Source organism: Coregonus clupeaformis, unplaced genomic scaffold (genome assembly GCF_020615455.1).
Source record: "Coregonus clupeaformis isolate EN_2021a unplaced genomic scaffold, ASM2061545v1 scaf0103, whole genome shotgun sequence".
NCBI lineage: Eukaryota > Metazoa > Chordata > Actinopteri > Salmoniformes > Salmonidae > Coregonus > Coregonus clupeaformis.
The window spans coordinates 778442-803974 of NW_025533558.1; the positions used below are offsets into that span (position 1 = coordinate 778442).

Consider the following 25533-nt stretch of genomic DNA (forward strand, 5'->3'; position numbering starts at 1 on the left):
TAATAAGACAGCTAGGCGTTTCACATGACAGCTAGATGTTTTCCGTGTTCTCCCTCTGTAATGTAACCATCAGCCAGTTGGAAAGCAGAAGCAGCGATGTTCAGAATATATAATTAACTATGCTCTCGTGTCATCCCTGCCATGCCGTGTCGCCTGGATGCTCTCAAGCAGCATGACAGTTTTCCCTCGTCAGATTATGAATTGTACTTAATCCTTGCTGGATCAGCCACCGTCGTCCCTCCCTTGGTTCAATATTACTAATGTACATTCTATTGGCTGCATTTGACAGATGTCTAAATCTCCCTCAATCCGATTCGACATAATACTTTCACTGCTATTAAATCACACTGGTGTATGGTAGACGCTGGGCTGGCTGGCTGCAAGCGTGGGCTGAAATTTCGTTCATGAGAGGCAGCAAAGTGTCAAATGGTTATCTTTTTAGTTCACAATTCAAGTTATTATGTTCTGAATGTGAACGGGTTTGTAGAGTCAGCGACGGGAAAGATGCTGTATCCAAGTTGCGCAAATCAATATAGAAAGAGAGATACATAAAGCTGCCATCATGTCAGGACAGGACGGATAAAAAATCATGCTGATATTTTTTTCAATCCATGCACCATTTTCATCCGCAGCATCAGATGGTTGGGTGTCTATAAGAGATACCCTACCTCGGTTTAAACTAGCACAATAGGCCTGGGCTACCTATTCAGAGTTGGTAGGCTAGTGATGAACAAACCTGAATGTCCATATCGCGTATGCTCTTGATAGCTTTGATTTTCAATTGTTATTGCATTATTCAACAAATATATATTTTTTTAAACGGCTGAACAATAATAATAATAATAATAATAATAATAATAGTACTAATAATAATAATAATAATAATAATAATAAATTAATAATGATAATAACAATACGTGTTCTAATAATTAATAATAGTCTAGGCTTATAATTTATCTACAAGTCAAAATGAAAAGTTAAAGTAACATGATTTTAATGTTGATAGGCATTACCTATTATTTTGAGATAAATAAATGGCAAGATTGTTTAATTATTTTGTAGCCTATTTATTTAGAAAAAGGTGACTGTCAAGAAACATCTCCATTGTTATTTACATATTCATTATCCAGTAGGCTACGTGGAGATACAGTGGAATGACGCCATACAAATTAATGGCTTAAATAATTGTACTTTTGCCAACCAAAATATTTGTTCCGTGATAACTAGCACATTTTCGGTAACAAGGTGCTACACTAGACATTTGTGCAAAGGTTTTCTCAAGTTCCGTTTGCATTTGAACAATGACATCGACATAAACTGAAGACCGATATATATTTGGGGGTATTTTAAGGCATGTATTCTTTAAGCACAAAATATTAATTCTAAAATCAACTATTGACAAAACATTTATATTTCTTAAAGAATTCCCAGCCTTTAAATTGAAATATAGTATGTTTTCTTCCTTACAAACAAGTGGTATGAAGCAAGTTACATAATTGTATCAATTATTATAATTTAAAAGCTAGTATAAAAAGTCTACAGCGCTCTCTAAAATTATTATCACATAGGATGCATTATCAGGATTTAAAATGACAAAATACCAAATAGAATCACAACATAATAAATTGTTTAAAATACTTCATGTTATTATTACAATACACAAATTGCAGACATTCGAGGACAACACAAAACAATTTTGAGGTTATTACAAGACAATTAGGCTACAACGAATCCTGAATAGGCTAAACCTTTGAGGACAAAATTGTCCCTTTCCGAACTCAACTCATAACCTTTCCGACTCCATCGGTTGCAATAGACACGCTCCACAGTCTGAACCGCCCGCGGCACATACAATAGGCTACCAAACATACATACTGTAATCTCTGTTCCGGTCAGGCAGTCTCCCATTTTTAGAAATGCTGCTTAAAATCTCTGTGCCGTCGTCTTCTTATATGGAGACTTAATTTGAGTCTTTCATTCAGCGGCAGTCCTCGTGCAGGTGGCGGATCTGTGAATACTGCGCCGATTCAATGGCACAGCCTCAGTCTTAGTCGAGTACCGTATAATTAATTTTAAGTTACTAGGAGCACCATATCATTACGGACAGAATAGAAAAGTGTGTCACCAAAACAGCTGATTTGCATACAGATCTCTGTCCTTCAGTGTTGCCAATATTGCGGGTTATCTGATTTGATTACAACAACAACAACAAAAAAGAAAAACACATATAAGAAGAACTCTCATACAGATCATGAAAATATAGCTTCGGGTGATGGTTTGTTTTGTGGATGCTGGCTTGTCCAAATTACGTTGAAATTCTAGCCAATCTAATATGCCAGCTATCTTTACCCGAATTTAAAACATGTGTAGGACTGTGTGATTTTGCATTGTAGAGCATCGACGAAATAATAAATAAAAGCAATGTTAATCAAATATGATCACAGTGTAAATATAAATTATGATACCTGCTCTCACTTTTGTGGGAGTACAGCACCATCTTGCTTAAAGATAAGTAATGGCTTCTCTGTGAAGACAATGCACATACAGTGTTCTACTGGCCCCTGGCGGCGGAACAGAAGCGATGCATCTGATACGGGTTAAACACTCCCCCCAAGAGTTCACTCCCCTTCGTGAAAACGAAACTAAAAACTAGGCCAGTTTGGGATCTGTTTGAAATTCGAACAATGCTGAATGCGACTCAAGATTAAACGACGAACATCGATAAAATAGATTACTCGGGCAAAGACAATATAGCCTAGATTCTTTTCTCCTGTAGACTGCAGAACTAGAAGTAGCGACCCCGGGAAAGGGAAAGTTAGTTCGCTCTTCCTCATAGCAACGAAGAACGCACAACAAAGTACTTGCGCTATGGCAAATGCGCCATTGAAAGAGGTACGTGTACCCTCATCTAAAATTAAGAAAAAAACAACATGCTAATCTAGCCTATATGAAATAGTATTTATAGTTAAAACACATTTTAAAACATACTCATTACATTTCAACTTACTCACTTATGTAATCTTATGATTTCCCAAATTATACACAGTGTAGCTACAGTGGACGTAGTTGTGGACAGTTTTGGCCTGTCAACCTCTATGGTAGACCAGGGCTGTGTTTCCCTAAAACATCGGAGTGCTAATATCATCTTAATTACATTGAAACTAAATGGACGAAAGATGATTTTAGTGCTACCATGCTTTTGGGAAACCCAGCCCAGACCCATTACCGCATGGTAGGGTGTAGTTGTTAATCAATATGCAGGTGGCAACCAGTTTTAGTCACACTGTAAAAAAAAAAAAAAATCAATCTACACACAATACCCCATAATGACAATACAAAACCCGGTTTTTAGACATTTTAGCAAATGTATTAAAAATAAAAAACGGAAATATCACATTTACATAAGTATTCAGACCCTTTACTCAGTACTTTGTTGAAGCACCTTTGGCAGCAATTACAGCCTTGAGTCTTCCTGGGTATGACACTACAAGCTTGGCACACCTGTATTTGGGGAGTTTCTCCCATTCTTCTCTGCAGATCCTCTCAAGCGCTGTCAGGTTGGATTGGAGGCGTTGCTGCACAGCTATTTTCCGGTCTCCAAAGATGTTCGATCGGGTTCAAGTCCGGGCTCTGGCTGATCTCTCTGTACTTTGCTATGTTCATCTTTCCCTCGATCCTGACTAGTCTCCCAGTCCCTGCCGCTGAAAAACATCCCCACAGCATGATGCTGCCACCATTGTGCTTCACCGTAGTGATGGTGCCAAGTTTCCTCAAGACGTGATGCTTGGCAATCAGGCCAAAGAGTTCAATCTTGGTTTGTGCCTTTTACTGAGGAGTGGCTTCCGTCTGGCCACTCTACCATAATGGCCTGATTGGTAGAGTGTTGCAGAGATGGTTGTTCTTCTGGAAGGTTCTCCCATCTCCACAGAGGAACTCTGGAGCTCTGTCAGAGTGACCATCGGGTTCTTGGTCACCTCCCTGACCAAGGCCCTTTTCCCCCAATTGCTCAGTTTGGCCGGGCGGCCAGCTCTAGGAAGAGTCTTGGTGGTTCCAAACTTCTTCCATTTAAGAGTGATAGAGGCCACTGTGTTCTTGGGGACCTTCAATGCTGCAGACATTTTTTGGTACCCTTCCCCAGATCTGTGCCTCGACACAATCCTGTCTCGGAGATCTATGGACAATTCTTTCGACCTCTTAGCTTGGTTTTGGCTCTGACATTACATTTACATTTACATTTTAGTCTGATTTAGCAGACGCTCTTATCCAGAGCGACTTACAGTTAGCGATACATTATTTTATCCGAACCCACAACCCGCATACGTCATGCTCTACCAACTGAGCTACATCTCCTGGCGGCCATTCCCTCCCCTACCCTGGACGACGCTGGGCCACATTGTGCGGCCCAGGGTCTGGGTGTGGCAGCCACGACAGAGCCTGGATTCGAACCAGGATCTCTAGCCCGGCACAGCTAGGCACTGCGATGCAGTGCTTAGACCACTGCGCTACTCGGGAGACGATTGACATGCACTGTCACTGTGGGACCTTATATAGACAGGTGTGTGCCTTTCCAAATCATGTCCAATCAATTGAATTTACCACAGGTGGACTCCAATCAAGTTGTAGAAACATCTCAAGGATGATCAATGGCAACAGGACGCACCTGAGCTCAATTTCGAGTCTCATAGCAGAGGGTCTGAAAACGTTTATTTTTAAAACATTTGCAAACATTTCTAAAAACCTGTTTTCGCTTTGTCATTATGGGGTATTGTGTTTAGATTGATGAGGGAAAACATTAAATCAATTTTAGAATAAGGTTGTAATGTAACAAAATGTGGAAAAAGGGAAGGGGTCTGAATACTTTCCGAATGCACTGTAACCAGTAATTATTATTCAACATGTCTTCCTTCACCTGTGATTTGAATTTACTGCCTCTTGGTTCTTCCTGCCGCCAATTCTCTGGCAACAGGACAAGTTGAACATGAATGACTGTATAAATGAACATCCACAATGTCAACATGTGTCAAATATGCAAGTTGAAATGTTGTGTGTGATATCATGTCCACAGCCTTTTTGGTAAGATGCCCAAATTATAATTTTTTAGTTGAATGAATATATGAGACAATTTGAGCGGACACATGTTTTTACGTTTGCAGAAATGTTGCCTAAGTTTTCTCATGTTGGAGCTAATTTTGGGCCAACAAAAAAAGTTAAGTTCAGGTAACACTTTGACCGAAAAGTTGAGTAAAAAAAAAAAAAGGCTGTGGAACCAGTTACTTAATAATATTTAGTTGAAACAACTATATGCATTTTACAGAGCATATAGGTCAAGCATGAGCCGTCTGTCATTGTACTATGTATGTCACACTAATTAGCATTTTGAACTTGCCCGAACCCTTGATGTCTTTCAGATATTTTCAGATGTTACTCTCACTGTAGATACAGACACTTTCAAAGAGCCTAACAGAGTGAAGTACATTCTCTCTGAATATGATGTCGCCGTTGCAAAAGCCTCACATTACGAAGTGCAGGGATCATTTGAGGAAATGGAGGACCTGTTTGTGAAGATGTCAAGTCTAGACAGATCTGCTGCCCCCGCTCTCAGAGACAGTCCTCTTCCTCACCAACGGCGTCCTCAGTCACCTACTCCAGTGAAACCAGTGGAGGTAGTTGGGGCCGTTTGGGACTTTATCCAACAGAGATGCTCAAAGGAGTTGAAGAGAATCGAAGGGGAAGACATCTCAATTCATAAACCTCATGACAAAATGGTGGTGACCTTTCAAAGCCACAGAAAAGATCCGGTTCGGGCTCACTTCGCCAGAGAGCGCTTTGTCACGTTCTATCAGAGACTCGCCACAGATCTGCAAGTGAAGACTTACAGTTTGGATCCACAATACTACAAAAGCTTGCAGAGACATTTTCCAGAACTTTTGATTGAAGGAAGCCCCAGTAAAGACGAAGTTACAGTGACAGGGCGCTACATGCATATGGTGATATTGGAGGATTTTCTATGGCGCGGTTCCAGTTCCGCCGTGACATCACAACGACCCCTGACACCCCAGAGAGTTAGCGCCTCTGGTGCTACACGAAACAAGCAGTCAGACAAAGGAGAAGAAGAGTCGTGTCCGATTTGTCTGGACACCATTAACGATAAATACAAGGAGACGTTGGAATGTAAACACTCGTTCTGTAGAAGCTGTCTGGCGCAGGCGTTCAAGACCAAACCTGTCTGTCCAACCTGTGGGGCAGTCTATGGGCAATTGAAGGGGACGCAACCAAAGGGCGGTACTATGACTGTCACTAAGGAAAGGTCTTCTTTGTCTGGATATGAGAATTATGGAACAATCGTGATTCAGTACCTCATTCCAAGTGGAACACAGAAGGTAAGCAACTAAAACATACAAACTAAGTATACAAACTACATACAAAGCCACTATTCTACCATGGTACATAAAATACACAGCACTGCTAGTTTTCATCCTTCCTAGCGAACGTCCTTCCTTCAGCGAGGCGCGATGCCCAGAATCACAGATTCTACTAATCACCTTGCATCCCAAGCACCCACCCTTTTTTTTTATGTGATCAAGATGAGCCAATCTACACAAAGCCTTGCTCAGGTCTACCCTCTTATGTTGTACTATTACTGACTGTCACATAGGAGGAGCATCCCAACCCAGGTCAGACTTACCAGGGTGCATCACGTACAGCGTATCTCCCAGACTCCTCGGAGGGCAGGAATGTTCTGGCGCTCCTGAAGAGGGCCTTCGACCAGCGACTCACGTTCACTGTTGGCCGATCTTCCACCACAGGCGTGGAAAACGTCGTCACGTGGAACGATATCCACCACAAAACCTCAAAATACGGAGGCACCAGTTGGTAAGTACAGTATGGACGGATGCACTCCATTCTGTAGAAATTCTGCACAGTTACATATTGTGATACATTACTTACATGCATAATGAGCTGATTAGAAGAGATTATGAACTGGGTGGTTCGAGCCCTGAATGCTGATTGGCTGACAGCCGTGGTATATAAGACCGTATACCACGTGTATGACAAAACATTTATTTGTACTTCCTCTAATTACGTTGGTAGCCAGTTTATAATAGCAATAAGGCACCTCGGGGGTTTGTGGTATATAGCCAATATACTGAACCACGGCTAAGGGCTGTATCCAGGCACCCCCGCATTGCATCGTGCCGCAGAACAGCCCTTAGCCGTGGTATCTCGGCCAGGGGAGGCTGCTGAGGGGAGGACTGCTTATAATAATGGCTGGAACCGAGTGAATGGAATGGCACCAAACACATGGAAACCACGGAAACCACGTATTTGATGTGTTTGATACCATTCCACCTATTTCGCTCCAGCCATTACCATGAGCCCGTCCTCCCCAATTAAGGTGTCACCAACCTCCTGTGATATTGGCCATATACCACACCCCCTCGGTCCTTGTTGTTTCATTATAAGGTGGTTATACATTCTCATAGCATGTCTTTCAATGTCATTATAACTGCAGGATAGAAGTGTTACCTTATATTCCATTATAGGAAGTACAAACTCAGAAGGACAGTAGTTGTGAACTAAAGGTTTTGTTTTTGTATCTATGGTTACCCAGCTATGGTTACCCTGACCCTGACTACCTGAGCCGTGTACAGGATGAACTGAAGGTCAAAGGAATCTATTGACATCTCTTCTGCATGTCTCACGACTACCGATATTTTTTATTTTATTTATTTATTGAACCTTTATTTAACTAGGCAAGTCAGTTAAGAACAATGACGGCTTACACCGGCCAATCCCGGACGACGCTGGGCCAATTGTGCGCCGCCCTATGGGACTTGGTTGTGATACAGCCTGGAATCGAACCAGGGGGTCTGTAGTGACGCCTCAAGCACTGAGATGCAGTGCCTTAGACCACTGCGCCACTCGGGAGCACAAGCGCAAGAATGAAGGAAAAAGAGGCCACAAATACAACCCAATGTTGCTGATATTACATTTGTGAAATGAAGATTTATGTTCCCCAGCAAGAAAACCAAATAATGTCACTCAAACAGAAGGGGAACTAACAGAGTCACTGACAACCAGAACTAAACAGGTTTTAGGAGGGGTTCTGAAAGACACTCATGGGGGTGTCCACTGAAAGTGTCCACAACTGGAAAACTTAAGACACCCACCATGAGACCCACTAAAGTTGCCCAAGAAGAGGCAAACAAAGGAAAAACCCACACCAAACTGAAAGACAGGAAGCAAACCAACAAGGTGAGCAAACCAGGGACGATCAGACAAAGGATTGTCTTTCTAGAAATCAAATAGGGAGAGTCAACTAAAGGTGTTAACCCTCCACATCTCTCAAGACAACTGGAGGTGTTAACCCTCCACATCTCTCAAGACAACTGGAGCGCTGGGCCAGCACAGGTAAAACACCTTCCCACTAACGAGATGGCAACCAGCACAGGTGTAACACATACTAACGACTAATCGGTGTGCCCTATGTGATAACGTGCTAAAAGTCTAACCTCAAAACAGAAATAGAAAATTATCCATTTCATATTCTAAGTTTATAAAACACTCCAAAAAAAACAACACTAAGAAACACCACAGAGTTTAAGATATAATACATTCAGTATAAACAGGAAAATAAAATAAAGAACCTCCCACCCCCCCTAACCAACATGTCTCCTCCCTCGTCCTCCCACTCCACCCCCAACCAACATGACTCCTCCCCCAACCTCCCATCCCATCCCATTCCCTCAACCAGCCAACATGTCTCCTCTCCCAACCTCCCATCCCATTCCCTCAACATGGCTCCTCCCCCAACCTCCCATCCCATTCCCTCAACCAGCCAACATGTCTCCTCCCCCAACCTCCCATCCCATTCCCCCAACATGTCTCCTCCCCCAACCTCCCATCCCATTCCCTCAACCAGCCAACATGTCTCCTCCCCCAACCTCCCATCCCATTCCCCCAACATGTCACCTCCCCCAACCTCCCATCCCATTCCCCCAACCTGTCTCCTCCCCAACCTCCCATCCCATTCCCCCAACATGTCTCCTCCCCAACCTCCCATCCCATTCCCCCAACATGTCTCCTCCCCAACCTCCCATCCCATTCCCTCCCCCAACCTCCCACCCCATTCCCCCAACCTGTCTCCTCCCCAACCTCCCATCCCATTCCCCAACATGTCTCCTCCCCAACCTCCCATCCCATTCCCTCTCCCAACCTCCCATCCCATTCCCCAACATGTCTCCTCCCCAACCTGTCTCCTCCCCAACCTCCCATCCCATTCCCCCAACATGTCTCCTCCCCAACCTCCCATCCCATTCCCCCAACCTGTCTCCTCCCCAACCTCCCATCCCATTCCCCCAACCTGTCTCCTCCCCCAACCTCCCATCCCATTCCCCCAACATGTCTCCTCCCCAACCTCCCATCCCATTCCCTCTCCCAACCTCCCATCCCATTCCCCCAACATGTCTCCTCCCCAACCTGTCTCCTCCCCAACCTCCCACCCCATTCCCCCAACATGTCTCCTCCCCAACCTCCCATCCCATTCCCCCAACCTGTCTCCTCCCCAACCTCCCATCCCATTCCCCCAACATGTCTCCTCCCCAACCTCCCATCCCATTCCCCCAACATGTCTCCTCCCCAACCTCCCATCCCATTCCCCCAACATGTCTCCTCCCCAACCTCCCATCCCATTCCCCCAACATGTCTCCTCCCCCCAACCTCCCACCCCATTCCCCAAACTGTCTCCTCCCCAACCTCCCATCCCATTCCCCCAACATGTCTCCTCCCCAACCTCCCATCCATTCCCCCAACATGTCTCCTCCCAACCTCCCATCCCATTCCCCAACATGTCTCCTCCCCAACCTCCCATCCATTCCCCCAACATGTCTCCTCCCCAACCTCCCATCCCATTCCCTCAACCAGCCAACATGTCTCCTCCCCAACCTCCCATCCCATTCCCCCAACATGTCTCCTCCCCCAACCTCCCATCCCATTCCCTCAACCAGCCAACATGTCTCCTCCCCAACCTTCCATCCCATTCCCCCAACATGTCTCCTCCCCAACCTCCCACCCCCATTCCCCCCAACATGTCTCCTCCCCAACCTCCCATCCCATTCCCCAACATGTCTCCTCCCCAACCTCCCATCCCATTCCCCCAACATGTCTCCTCCCCCAACCTCCATCCCATTCCCCCAACATGTCTCCTCCCCAACCTCCCATCCCATTCCCCCAACATGTCTCCTCCCCAACCTCCCATCCCATTCCCCCAACATGTCTCCTCCCCAACCTCCCATCCCATTCTCCACCATGTCTCCTCCCCAACCTCCCATCCCATTGCCCCAACCTGTCTCCTCCCCAACCTCCCATCCCATTCCCCAACATGTCTCCTCCCAACCTCCCAGTCCCATTCCCCCAACATGTCTCCTCCCCAACCTGTCTCCTCCCCAACCTCCCATCCCATTCCCCCAACCTGTCTCCTCCCCAACCCTCCCATCCCATTCCCCAACATGTCTCCTCCCCAACCTCCCACCCCATTCCCCCAACATGTCTCCTCCCCAACCTCCCACCCCATTCCCCCAACATGTCTCCTCCCCAACCTCCCATCCCATTCCCCCACCATGTCTCCTCCCCAACCTCCCACCCCATTCCCCCAACATGTCTCTCCCCCAACCTCCCATCCCATTCCCCCAACATGTCACCTCCCCAACCTCCCATCCCATTCCCCCAACATGTCTCCTCCCCCAACCTCCCATCCCATTCCCCCCAACATGTCTCCTCTCCCAACCTCCCATCCCATTCCCCCAACATGTCTCCTCCCCAACCTCCCACCCCATTCCCCCAACATGTCTCCTCCCCAACCTCCCATCCCATTCCCCCAACATGTCTCCTCCCCAACCTCCCATCCCATTCCCCCAACATGTCTCCTCCCCAACCTCCCATCCCATTCCCCAACATGTCTCCTCCCCCAACCTCCCATCCCATTCCCCCAACATGTCACTCCCCCCAACCTCCCATCCCATTCCCCACCATGTCTCCTCCCCAACCTCCACCCCATTCCCCAACATGTCTCTCCCTAACCTTCCATCCCATTCCCCCACCATGTCCTCCTCCCCAACCTCCCATCCCATTCCCCCAACATGTCTCCTCCCCCAACCTCCCATCCCATTCCCCCAACATGTCACCTCCCCAACCTTCCATCCCATTCCCCCAACATGTCACCTCCCCAACCTCCCACTCCACCCCTAACCAACATGTCTCCTCCCCCAACCTCCATCCCATTCCCCCAACATGTCTCCTCCCCAACCTTCCATCCCATTCCCCAACATGTCTCCCCCCAACCTCCCACCCCATTCCCCAACATGTCACCTCCCCAACCTTCCATCCCATTCCCCAACATGTCACCTCCCCCAACCTCCCACTCCACCCCCCTAACCAACATGCCTCTCCTCCCCCCAACCTCCCATCCCATTCCCCCAACATGTCACTCCCCAACCTCCCATCCCATTCCCCTCAACATGTCTCCTCCCCCATCCTCCCACTCCACCCCCCCTAACCAACATGTCTCCTCCCCATCCTCCCACTCCACCCCCTAACCAACATGTCTCCTCCCCAACCTCCCATCCCATTCCCCCACCATGTCTCCTCCCCAACCTTCCATCCCATTCCCCACTCATGTCTCCTCCCCAACCTCCCATCCCATTCCCCCAACATGTCCTCTCCCCCAACCTCCCATCCCATTCCCCAACATGTCACCTCCCCAACCTTCCATCCCATTCCCCAACATGTCATCCCCCAACCTTCCATCCCATTCCCCAACATGTCACCTCCCCCAACCTCCCACTCCACCCCCTAACCAACATGTCTCCTCCCCCAACCTCCCATCCCATTCCCCCAACATGTCTCCTCCCCCAACCTCCCATCCCATTCCCCCAACATGTCACCTCCCCAACCTTCCATCCCATTCCCCCAACATGTCACCTCCCCCAACCTCCCACTCCACCCCCTAACCAACATGTCTCCTCCCCCAACCTCCCATCCCATTCCCCCAACATGTCTCCTCCCCAACCTTCCATCCCATTCCCCCAACATGTCTCCCCCCCAACCTCCCACCCCATTCCCCCAACATGTCACCTCCCCAACCTTCCATCCCATTCCCCCAACATGTCACCTCCCCCAACCTCCCACTCCACCCCCCTAACCAACATGTCTCCTCCCCCAACCTCCCATCCCATTCCCCCAACATGTCTCCTCCCCCAACCTCCCATCCCATTCCCCACCATGTCTCCTCCCCCAACCTCCCATCCCATTCCCCCAACCTGTCTCCTCCCCAACCTTCCATCCCATTCCCCCAACATGTCTCCTCCCCAACCTCCCATCCCATTCCCCCACCATGTCTCCTCCCCAACCTTCCATCCCATTCCCCCAACATATCTACCTCCCCCAACCTCCCACCCCATTCCCCCAACATGTCTCCTCCCCAACCTCCCACCCCATTCCCCCGTCTCCATCCAACCCCGACTCTCAGAAACCACTGAGTAAAAAAAAGGAACAAATTGTGGTTTCTCAGCAAGTTTGAATTTATTGAACATAAACAAGTACATAAGCTACTATTTTCATAACTTGTAAAAAAGCCCAAAAAGCTGAATTAATTTGCAAAATAAAATAAAGCCATAAAAACTCAATACAGAAAATATTTGGCCTCCTTGTTGTGACAATATATACAGTCATATATTACCATTAATTCATATCTATAAGGCACCAAATGCTAAGTAGCATAATAACACAAATATTTTTTATTCACCAAAACACCAAAAGACATCCAGATCAAAGAAACTCACAAAGCAGATCAAATCAAATATACTGCTGACCATCATATTGCTCGTCTCCAACTGATTCACATTTCCTGTGAAACGTTTGACTGTAAAGCTTGTACTTTTGAGATCCCTTTAAAAAAAATGGACAATCATGTCATCACTTGGTGCACTTGATTATGCTTCCAGTACCAACAATATACCCTTGGTGTTCCTCCCGCTTTCATTAGATACGTAACACTGCGGTACTGTCGAGATATCCTATAGGGTCACCTATAATGTTAGGATACAGTTCATGAAAAATATTAGTAACAAAATGTCTTTGGAACCAATGTCCACCCAGTGCTTCACTGTATATTATTGACATGTTCGTATTACTATTCCAAGACTGATATTAAAACAATATTAAATAAATGTGATTTGGTCACTGAATTATGGAATAAAATGAACAATGTGTTGCTAATTACTACCCGTCTTCTGTGTTTATATTCGTTACAATAACCTTACGTATATTCAGTAGTCATTCATTTTGTTTTTATTTTAAAAATATGACCTGTGACAGTACTGTTTTCTTAGGAAACTTAAGACTTGCATCATGTACAGGGTGTTTTTTTATTTTTATTTAACCTTTATTTAACTAGGCAAGTCAGTTAAGAACAAATTCTTATTTACAACGACGGCCTACACCGGCCAAACCCGGACGACGCTGGGCCAATTGTGCGCCGCCCTATGGGACTCCCAATCACGGCCGGTTGTGATACAGCCTGGAATCGAACCAGGGGGTCTGTAGTGACGCCTCAAGCACTGAGATGCAGTGCCTTAGACCGCTGCGCCACTCGGGAGCCCAGGACCGGACCGCTGCGCCACTCGGGAGGGTTGGTGTCCTCTATGGCCCAATGTCAACGTCTACTTTACACCAGCATCATCCTTAGAGATATATCATTTACACTGAACACAAGGGGTAGTATACATTCATCTGAGCTCTGATTGGTCTTTTTAAAAGCACATCTGAGCTCTGATTGGTCTTTTGTCTTTTTAAAAGCACAACTGAGCTCTGATTGGTCTTTAAAATCACAGCAATATATAAAACAACAAGCAGCAAACACCCAGGCTTAGTACGTATAGAAACCCCCATACCCCCTAACGAAAGTAACCACTTTAAAATGTTCTTTAAATTGGGGCATCGATTATACATCCACCCATATTTTTAAATCAAAGTACAAATATCAATCTGAAATGTTTTACTGTTTATTTTTATAAGTATTAAACTGGTTGTGAGTGCTAAGTGCGTGGAACTTCTGAATTGGCAGATGGATCACATCCATACTTTAATGTGTATAAATTCTTGACTGCAATCAAAGTCTTTGCCATTGGTGAACCAGTAGACCCCCCCTATAAAAGGAGAAGCAACCAATATATACATTTCTTGGTATGATATGTGAAGGAAAACTGATCTACTTCCTAAATTAACACGGCATACATTTCTGCTCATTTCGCGACGACATCTCAGTCAGAGCTCTCACCCCTTTTGGGCTACGCACCATTTTAAAGGTAATGTTACCACGGTCGAGGAGATGGCCTTCTAAGTAAACACTGCCGATGTCGGCTCAAATGGGAAATTACCTTTAAAAAAATGTCAACCGCTCTAAAATGCAGATCATCCCCAGTCCCGACTTGAATCCTGGTATTTTGTGTCTATTCTACTCAATGTATTGCTGTGTGCCTCAGTCTACATGGAATGGTTACCAATATATGATATATATATATATATATCCACACACACACACCATATACACCATATACCACCGCCCAAAATAATCAAGTGGAAAATCAGTTGTAGTTTTTCAGGTTACGACACCAGTTGTTGGAACAAATATATGACATTAAGAAACAGTGCATATTAACACCTTCAGTACACATTGTACTTTTAAAAAAGGTACAACTCTATAGTAAACAAGGTCAGATAGATGGGACCTTTTTCCTAGACAGGAAGGACCTTTTTCCTAGACAGGAAGGAACTTTTTCCTCATTATTTTCCCCCCAAAAAATGTTAAATGTTCTCTACAAAAAAAATGAAATCGTCCCAAATCAGTCAAACTGAGAGACGTACGGTCTTCAGAAAAACACGATTCTTCATAGTATTTAGAAACTTAGCAAAATGTGTTCTTCCCTAAAGAGTTTTGTTGTGTTTCAGTTGTAAATATGTGTGGTGGGTTTCACTGTAGCTATTTCTTTTGAGGATTTCAAACTTTTGCTAAGTAGTTTTTTGTGTTCTCCGCGTTTGGTCGGAAGGAAACGCCTCCGCAGCTCAAAAATCCAGCTTTGACCTGGGAGGCTGGAGGAGAGGCAGCAGTATTGCAGCGGTTGTTCATCCCGTGGCGGTCTGGTTGCCGATGACTCGTAGGATCTCTCGATGGATGCCAGCGTCTTGTGTGTTGATGCTCGTATCTCCCACCTGGCCATCTTCATAACTGGACCAGAAGAATCACACAAGAACATCACTTCTCAGTACCAACCGCCAGAACATCTCTTCTCAGTACCAACCGCCAGAACAAATTCCCTGTGGGAACTCTAGCTATTAATTAAACTCTTGTAAAATGTCAAAAAGCTAAAATGTTTATTCACTAGTATTATCAAATACTGGTATGTTTGATTTCTTTGTGACAAACCTCTTTAAAGGACCTTAACCCCTAGTCTTCTACCTTAACCCCTAGTCTGCTACCTTAACCCCTAGTCTGCTACCTTAACCCCTAGTCTGCTACCTTAACCCCTAGTCTGCTACCTTAACCCCTAGTCTGCTACCTTAACCCCTAGTCTGCTACCTTAACCCCTAGTCTGCTACCTTAACCCCTTAGTCTGCTACCTTAACCCCTTAGTCTGCTACCTTAACCCCTAGTCTTCTACCTTAACCCCTAGTCTGCTACCTTAACCCCTTAGTCTGCTACCTTAACCCCTAGTCTGCTACCTTAACCCCTAGTCTGCTACCTTAACCCCTAGTCTGCTACCTTAACCCCTAGTCTGCTACCTTAACCCCTAGTCTGCTACCTTAACCCTAGTCTGCTACCTTAACCCCTTAGTCTGCTACCTTAACCCCTAGTCTGCTACCTTAACCCCTAGTCTGCTACCTTAACCCTAGTCTGCTACCTTAACCCCTAGTCTGCTACCTTAACCCCTAGTCTGCTACCTTAACCCCTAGTCTGCTACCTTAACCCCTTAGTCTGCTACCTTAACCCCTAGTCTGCTACCTTAACCCCTTAGTCTGCTACCTTAACCCCTAGTCTGCTACCTTAACCCCTAGTCTGCTACCTTAACCCCTAGTCTGCTACCTTAACCCCTAGTCTGCTACCTTAACCCCTAGTCTGCTACCTTAACCCCTAGTCTGCTACCTTAACCCCTAGTCTGCTACCTTAACCCCTAGTCTGCTACCTTAACCCCTAGTCTGCTACCTTAACCCCTTAGTCTGCTACCTTAACCCCTAGTCTGCTACCTAAACCCCTAGTCTGCTACCTTAACCCTAGTCTGCTACCTTAACCCCTAGTCTGCTACCTTAACCCCCTAGTCTGCTACCTTAACCCCTAGTCTGCTACCTTAACCCTAGTCTGCTACCTTAACCCCTAGTCTGCTACCTTAACCCCTAGTCTGCTACCTTAACCCCTAGTCTGCTACCTTAACCCCTTAGTCTGCTACCGTAACCCTAGTCTGCTACCTTAACCCCTAGTCTGCTACCTTAACCCCTAGTCTGCTACCTTAACCCCTAGTCTGCTACCTTAACCCCTTAGTCTGCTACCTTAACCCTAGTCTGCTACCTTAACCCCCTAGTCTGCTACCTTAACCCCTAGTCTGCTACCTTAACCCCTAGTCTGCTGCACCTTAACCCCTTAGTCTGCTACCTTAACCCCTAGTCTGCTACCTTAACCCCCTAGTCTGCTACCTTAACCCCCTAGTCTGCTACCTTAACCCTAGTCTGCTATCCTTAACCCTAGTCTCTGCTACCTTAACCCCGTAGTCTGCTACCTTAACCCTAGTCTGCTACCTTAACCCTAGTCTGCTACCTTAACCCCTAGTCTGCTACCTTAACCCTTAGTCTGCTACCTTAACCCCTAGTCTGCTACCTTAACCCCTAGTCTGCTGACCTTAACCCCCTTAGTCTGCTACCTTAACCCTAGTCTTCTACCTTAACCCCTAGTCTGCTACCTAACCCTTAGTCTGCTACCTTAACCCCTAGTCTTCTACCTTAACCCCTAGTCTGCTACCTTAACCCCTAGTCTGCTACCTTAACCCCTTAGTCTGCTACCTTAACCCCTTAGTCTGCTACCTTAACCCCTAGTCTGCTACCTTAACCCCTTAGTCTGCTACCTTAACCCCTAGTCTGCTACCTTAACCCCTAGTCTGCTACCTTAACCCCTAGTCGCTACCTTAACCCTAGTCTGCTACCTTAACCCCTAGTCTGCTACCTTAACCCCTAGTCTGCTACCTTAACCCCTAGTCTGCTACCTTAACCCCTAGTCTGCACCTTAACCCTTAGTCTGCTACCTTAACCCCTTAGTCTGCTACCTTAACCCCTTAGTCTGCTACCTTAGTCTTGCTACCTTAACCCCTTAGTCTTCTACCTTAACCCCTAGTCTGCTACCTTAACCCTAGTCTTGCTACCTTAACCCCTAGTCTGCTACCTTAACCCCTAGTCTTCTACCTTAACCCCTTAGTCTGCTACCTTAACCCCTTAGTCTGCTACCTTAACCCCTTAGTCTGCTACCTTAACCCCTAGTCTGCTACCTTAACCCCTTAGTCTGCTACCTTAACCCCTAGTCTGCTACCTTAACCCCTAGTCTGCTACCTTAACCCCTAGTCTGCTACCTTAACCCCTAGTCTGCTACCTTAACCCCTAGTCTGCTACCTTAACCCCTAGTCTGCTACCTTAACCCCTAGTCTGCTACCTTAACCCCTAGTCTGCTACCTTAACCCCTAGGCTGCTACCTTAACCCCTAGGCTGCTACCTTAACCCCTAGTCTGCTACCTTAACCCCTTAGTCTGCTACCTTAACCCCTTAGTCTGCTACCTTAACCCCTAGTCTGCTACCTTAACCCCTAGTCTGCTACCTTAACCCCTAGTCTGCTACCTTAACCCCTTAGTCTGCTACCTTAACCCCTTAGTCTGCTACCTTAACCCCTTAGTCTGCTACCTTAACCCCTAGTCTGCTACCTTAACCCCTAGTCTGCTACCTTAACCCCTTAGTCTTCTACCTTAACCCCTAGTCTGCTACCTTAACCCCTAGTCTGCTACCTTAACCCCTAGTCTGCTACCTTAACCCCCCTTTAGTCTGCTACCTTAACCCCTTAGTCTTCTACTTAACCCCTAGTCTGCTACCTTAACCCCTAGTCTGCTACCTTAACCCCTAGTCTGCTACCTTAACCCCCCTAGTCTGCTACCTTAACCCCTAGTCTGCTACCTTAACCCCTAGTCTGCTACTAACCCCTAGTCTGCTACCTTAACCCCTAGTCTGCTACCTTAACCCCCTAGTCTGCTACCTTAACCCCTAGTCTGCTACCTTAACCCCTAGTCTGCTACCTTAACCCCTAGTCTGCTACCTTAACCCCTAGTCTGCTTTGATGAATTGGAGACCACTGTAAGGGATGCCCAATAAAGGGCATACCGTCCAATAACTACTGTAAGGGATACTGTTTAGTCCTACTTACACAAAGAAGAAGCGTGTACAGACGTGGTCGGTATTGGGAACGACCCAGATGTCTCCATGTTTGTGCAGATCAGGGGATGTGATTACTGGAAGAGGACATAAAGAGTTTATTTTCCAAAACACTATATATCCATTTTCAGAAATGTTAGTAAATGAGCATTTATTGTTTTTAAAGAAATTATTAATAACATCGGTGTGTTTTTTTCACTATCTAATCATGGCATGGTGTTGTTCAATGACAGACGTGTTTGTTTAAAATCTATCACTTGGTTTCATTTCAGAGACACAAATGATCATGTTGTTTTTGCGAAATTCTAAACACTATATCCGCCTCACTCTCAGAGAAATTAGTAGTACTGCTAGGTTTTACACAGTCAAATGGATCAAATAACTAGCTTTTTAATAAAAGAACTGTACCAATTATACATTTGTGACATATTTAAAAAATGATTCAACACAGTATTGAGATCTGCATGCAAAACATTTGACATTTTAGTCATTTAGCAGAAGCGTTTATCCTGAGTTATATACAGTTTGTGCATTCATCTTAAGATAACCACGTCACAGTCAATTATACAGGAAACGAACATTCCATTCCAGCTAAACAATGGATCTATACAGATGTAGGATCTTAATTTGATCACTTTTGTTGCTGAGAATTAATTATAATCCACATAATTCACATTTCCTGTTGCTGTAGGATTATTTTCCTGATGTAGTAAACTGGCTCAAATTAAGATCCTACATACATCTGTAGCGTTTTGTGAAAAAAATACATTTGAATACATATTTGAAATCTATGAATAAAAATCTGAGAATAACAATACTGCACACACACACACGTACCCATAAGCAATAATTTCTGATAAAAAAACAAATGTGAAAAATTGGTGGATATAGCATTTTGGAAATAAACTTCACATACACATATATTAACAGAGTTTACATACACATATATTAACAGAGTTTACATACACATATATTAACAGCGTTTACATACACATATATTAACAGCGTTTACATACACATATATTAACAAGAGTTTACATACACATATATTAACAGCGTTTACATACACATATATTAACAGCGTTTACATACACATATATTAACAGAGTTTACATACACATATATTAACAGCGTTTACATACACATATATTAACAGCGTTTACATACACATATATTAACAGCGTTTACATACACATATATTAACAGAGTTTACATACACATATATTAACAGAGTTTACATACACATATATTAACAGCGTTTACATACACATATATTAACAGCGTGCATACACATATATTAACAGAGTTTACATACACCATATATTAACAGCGTTTATACACATATATAACAGCGTTTTCATACGCATATTAACAGCTTATATACACATATATTAACAGCGTTTTATACATAGTATATATTAAAGGTTTACATACATTATATTGGTAGCGTAAGTACATACAGTGGCTTCAGAAAGTGTAGCCACCTATTCCACATTTTGTTGTGTTACAGCCTGAATTCAAAATGTATTAAATCGATGTGTTTCCCCTCACTCATCTACACACACAATGACAAAGTGAAAACATGTTTTTAGAAATGTTTGCAAATGTGTTACAAATTAAAGAAATAAATATCTCATTTACATAAGTATTCACACCCCTTAGTCAATACTTTGTAGAAGCACCTTTGGCAGTGATTACAGCTGTGAGTCTTTCTGGGTAAGTCTCTAAGAGCTTTCCACACCTGGATTGTAAGATATTTGCCCATAAATCTTTTCAAAATTCTTCAAGTTCTGTCAAATTGGTTGTTGATCATTGCTAGACAACCATTTTCAGGTCTTGCCATAGATTTTCAAGTAGATTTAAGTCCAAATTGTAACTTGGCCACTCAGGAACATTCACTTTCTTCTTGGTAAGCAACTCCAGTGTATATTTGGCCATGTGTTCAGCTGAAAGGTGAAATTCATATCCCAGTGTCTGGTGGAAATCAGCTTGAACCAGGTTTTCCTCTAGGATTTTGCCTGTGTTTTAGCGCCATCCAGTTTCTTTTTTATCCTGAAAAACTCCCAGTCCTTGAACGATTACAAGCATACCCATAACATGATGCAGCCACCACTGCTTGAAAAATATGGAGAGTGGTATACAGTAATGTGTTGGATTTGATTTCCCCCAAACATAACACTTTATATTCAGGACAAAAAGTTTATTGCTTTGCCACATTTTTTGCAGTATTACTTTAGTGCCTTGTTGCAAACAGGATGCATGTTTTAGAATATTTTTATTCTGTAAATGCTTCCTTTTCACTCTGTCATTTAGGTTAGTATTGTTGAGTAACTACAATGTTGTTTCTCCATCCTCAGTTTTCTCCTATCACAGCCATTAAACTCTCTAACTGTTTTAAAGTCACCATTGGCCTCAGCCTGAAATCACTGAGCGGTTTCCTTCCTCTCCGGCAACTGAGTTAGGAAGGGCACCTGTATCTTTGTAGTGACTGGGTGTATTGATACACCATCCAAAGTGTAATTAATAACTTCATCATGCTTTTATTTTTACCAATCTACCAATAGGTGCCCTTCTTTGCGAGGCATTCGCAAACCTCCCTGGTCTTTGTAGTTGAATCAGTGTTTGAAATCCACTGCGTGACTGCAGGACCTTACAGATAATTGAATGTGGGTGGTACAGAGATGAGGTATTCATTCACAAATCATGTTAAACACTATTATTGCACACAGAGTGAGACCATGCAACTTATTATGTGACTTGTTAAACCCATTTCTACTCCTGAACTTATTTAGGCTTGCCATAACAAAAGGGGTTGAATACTTATTGACACAAAATGTTTCAGCTTTTAATTTTGTATTAACATTTAGACACATTTCAAAAACCTAATTCAAACTTTGACATTATGGGGTATTGTGTGTAGGCCAGAGACAGAACCCTAAATGTTATCCATTTTAAATTCAGGCTGTAACAACAAAATGTGTAAAAAGTCCAGGGGGTGTGAATACTTTCTGAAGGCCCTGTTACGTGGTATCAGTTAATTGTCTCCATGGTCGTTCCAGTCCAGAGCACATCGTACCTTCACATAAGGCTATGCACTTCGGGTTCGACTTTGCAAAAACTGGGGCTGCTGTCCTTTCTTTGTTGACTGCAAAAGGACACAACTCTAGTGAACACAACGTTCACTAGGTTGTCGCTACAGTCAACTGGACAGCAGCAAATTTTCGTCAGGCTGAATGCCTGTGTGAAGTGCGTGGCGACGTGGGCATTGGCGACAGGAGCGCTCGAAAGTATTCACCCCCTGGACGCACATTTGCGTTGCAACCTGAGTGGATGGCATTTAAGGGTTCTATCTGCAATACAACCACCCCATATCAATCGAAAGATTTGGAGAAATGATGTCTAAATGTTAATGCAAGGCAAAGAAGCTGAGAAGCATTTTATTCGGCCCAGCACTGACGGCGAAATGAAGTTCGGGAGTAAATAGGTTAACAAGTCACATAATGGGCCATGTTACTATGCCATGTAGTGTTGTATGATTTGAATTAATGCCTCATCTGTACCACCACATTCAGATATGCGATCCGCAGTGAATTTCTGCTTTGCTGATTCAACACAGGCTGGAGGAACTGTAACACACCATGAGCACTATTGGTAGATGGCTCAAAAATAAAGAAATGATGAACCAGTAATCCCGCACTTTGGATGGTATCAACTACGCCTGCAAACCTGAGTGCCCTTCTAACTCGGTGCGGAAGAAAACGCTCGTGTTTTGTTTGAAACCCGTGTGACTTAAAGCACAGTTAGGCGATGGAAGCGAGGATGGAGAAAACAACATTATGGTGCCGGCAATACCTTCAAATGACGAGTGAAGGGCTACAGAATAAAATAATTCTACTTGTTTAAACGAATGTGCTTACGAAAAAAATATTGATGAAAACAACTTTTGTCCTGATATGGGTGTTATGTTCGAATCAACACGTACTGTGCTGCCACTCATATGTTTCAGCGGTGATATGTGTGTCATATGAATTATCTTTGTAATGGATCGGAACTGTTTCGGGATAAAGAAACTGAGATGGCGTAAAACACAGGCAAACTCTAAGAGAAGACACGGTTCAAGCTTTGTTTCCGCCGAATACTGGATATGAGTGCCTTTCGGCTTGAGCATGACCCAAACTTCGGGTTGCTTACCAGAAGAAAGTGGTGTTCTGATTGACGGACTTAGGCCTCTGCGAAAATCTGCAGCGGCTCAGCAACGAACTGACGAAACGAAATTTGGTTCGTGAACGAAATAAATGGCACGATCGGAACAATTGAGCTTGAAGACAGAAGACTCACCGGCTGCTGTCCTTTTGCCGAGGTCTTCTACAAGGGTTGACTGAAGTGACAGTGCATGGCAAATGGTGTTGTTTCTTTAATTTAACGACACGCTTGCAAACATTCACAAAACTCACTAATCGTGTGATGTAGATGGTGAAGGCTACATCATTTTGAATTCGGCATAACACGGCAAAATGACGAGGAATGAATGACTGCCTTTCTGAGAAACCCTTTGTATGTGGCATTGTTATCTGGTATGTCAAATACTGTTGTCTCTTCGACAATGTGGCAGCTGGAGTATCTGTATTATTAAGCATGGCTGATTATCAATAACAGCGTGTTCAACGCCTCATGTTGTGTAGGCTCTGGGCCAACTGTATTGACAATGTAAGCAATATATGTTGTGTGTAAGCTGTTATCCTCTGGTAACCGTGGTAGGCTTTCTGGGCCAGCCGCCGGCCGGCGGCTCTCGATATAATGTGACAATGTGGCGTGAATTGTCGCTGTGGTAAATATGGCGTGTCCATAATGACGTGTGGCATCTCATGTGCTGCGTTGATATGGTGTGTGGCATTTGATTATTTGCAACAACGTCAGCGGCGCGGCTGTTATCTCTCGAAACGTAAACTCTTTGTTAACTCTCTGTGTGTATGTGCGCTGTTAACTCTGTGTGTATGTAGCTATTTATCTGCTGTGTAGCAAACTGTTATCCTGTGTGTAAATGTTTGTGTGGTTTGACTCAAGATGCTGTATCACCAATTTGTCGAAAAATTACGTATGAATGCGTGTGCGTATTGAGCCATTCTCAGATTTTTATTCGCCAGATTTCAAATGTGTTCAGGTATTTTTCTGGCGCTGGATGTATGTAGGATGGTATTGATTCTCGGGAAAATGTCCCCGGCAACAGAAATAGTATGTGGACCATAATTAATTCTCGGCAACAAGAAAGTGATCAAAATTAGATCTACATCTGTAACCAGATCCATTGACCAGCTGGAAATAATTCTGTATGGTGAGCTGTGACGTGTTGTAAGATGATAACAAACTGTATAACTCGAGACAAACGCTGCCTTAGGCGATCAGTGTTTTTGCATCGCAATCTCAATACTGTGTTGGTGTGTGCGAAATGTACTCAATTGTTCAGTTCTTTTATTAAAAGCTGATTGATCCGTTTGTCAGTAATGGCTAACATTTTCTAATTTCTCACAGTATTAGTGTTTGGGAATTTGTAAAAGAAAAGTATGTATGATCATTGTGTCTCTGTAAGTGATAGATTTTAAACAAGCGCAAGTCTGATATTGAACGCACCGTGCCATGATAGATAGTGAAAAAACACGCGATGTTGGCAATTTCACAAAAGCCCAATAAATAACCGTTTACTAACATTTCTGAAAATGAATATAGTGTTTGAAAATAAGCTAACCTGTTTCTCTTTGTAATCCTCTAACAGGTTTTGTGGATTCTGCGTCTGTTTGCCTTCTTCTTTGATAGTAAGTTGCCCGCGATGTCCCCGCAGTCGGTCTCCAGTCAAGCTGTAGAGAGGTTAGGCTGTCTGGCTGAAAGTGGAAGTAACAGACAGGTGGCGAACTGGGGAACAGGTAACTGAACTAAGTAGGCAGAATTGGGCAGGGTTAGACGCGAGGTAGAAGTTGAGGGTTGGAGTGGCTGAGTAACGAACTGGATAAGGCTTGTTCTAGAGACCAGACTGGGCTGGGTCAGGTGAATTTGAAGTTGGGTAACCGGACTGAGTTAGGTGGCGAGCAGGGGAACGGAGGCTCAACGACAGGAGATAAATCAGAAGACTGAGAGACCAGGGCTGGCGAACAGGGTGAGCCAACGAACAGGGGAATGGCAATTGAGTTAGATGGCTGAACTGGGGTGCTGGTAAGAGGTGGGCGTGTTTCAGACTTGGGCAACGAGGCAGGCGGAAGTAATTGGGGGTTAAACCAGCTGGTTTCGGGGACGGAGACCCAGAGTTGAGGCCTGAGGGTAGGTGAGTAACCGAACTAGAGGGCAAGTAGATGGCGAACTTGGGGTGGGCTGGGGGTTGGAGTAACATTTAAGGTTGGAGGCTGAAGGCGGAGCTCAACTTGGCGGTAGGCGGGCGACAAGGGTGGGCGTCCAACAGTTCAGGACGAAGCGGCGCAGACTGAAACGGCAGATAGGGTGCGGGTGGAAACGGCGAACTGAAGTTGAAGTGACGGTTTAGATGGGGGTTAAAGATATTCAATTCAAGTTAAAATAACAATTGAGAGATTGGAGATGGCTGGCGTTTAAGTTGGAGGCAGGGTAAGGCAGCAATTTGAGATCGTTAGTGTGAACTGAGATTGGAAAATGAAGGCGTGGGGAAGGCGCTGGGCGGGGAAACGGCAACTGGGAGTTAGCAGAGGTGGGAACATAGGGGAGAGACAGGGTTAGATGGCTTTAATTCAAGGGTGAGGCAGAAGCTGGGGGTTTGAAATTGGATGGGAGCAGGTAGATGGCAGACTGGGGGTTGTTTCGAACAAGGAGTTAGATAACAGGAGGCTGAGACTCTACGAGGTGAAAAATTAGATAAATGTTTTGGACTAGGGTTAGGCTGTAGGCTCGGTGGGCTCGGCAGACTTTGGGGCCAAACTCCAGCGTGCTTTCGAACTGGGGATCGGAAGCAACGAGATTAGGCAGGGGATAAGGTAGGGACAGGTAACGTAAACAGGGTGA

The 25533-nt window shown here is 44.6% G+C and overlaps 1 protein-coding gene and 1 long non-coding RNA gene across 2 annotated transcripts; one reads left to right on the forward strand and one right to left on the reverse strand.

Moving 5' to 3' along the window:
• The first annotated feature begins 2663 nt into the window (after positions 1–2663).
• si:dkey-3h3.3 (uncharacterized protein LOC100144568 homolog) lies at positions 2664–7864 on the forward strand. Its single transcript, XM_041904205.2, has 4 exons — positions 2664–2892; positions 5409–6380; positions 6656–6873; positions 7613–7864. The coding sequence occupies exons 1-4, from the start codon at positions 2869–2871 to the stop codon at positions 7680–7682; spliced, it is 1284 nt and encodes a 427-aa protein (XP_041760139.1). The 5' UTR covers positions 2664–2868; the 3' UTR covers positions 7683–7864.
• Positions 7865–13612: 5748 nt separating this feature from the next.
• On the reverse strand, positions 13613–21630 carry LOC123483388. The gene is made up of 3 exons (XR_006658220.1): positions 21590–21630; positions 18506–18590; positions 13613–15283 (listed from the first exon to the last, which is right to left on the reverse strand). It is a non-coding gene; the product is annotated as an uncharacterized LOC123483388 (long non-coding RNA).
• Between the last annotated feature and the right edge of the window lie 3903 nt (positions 21631–25533).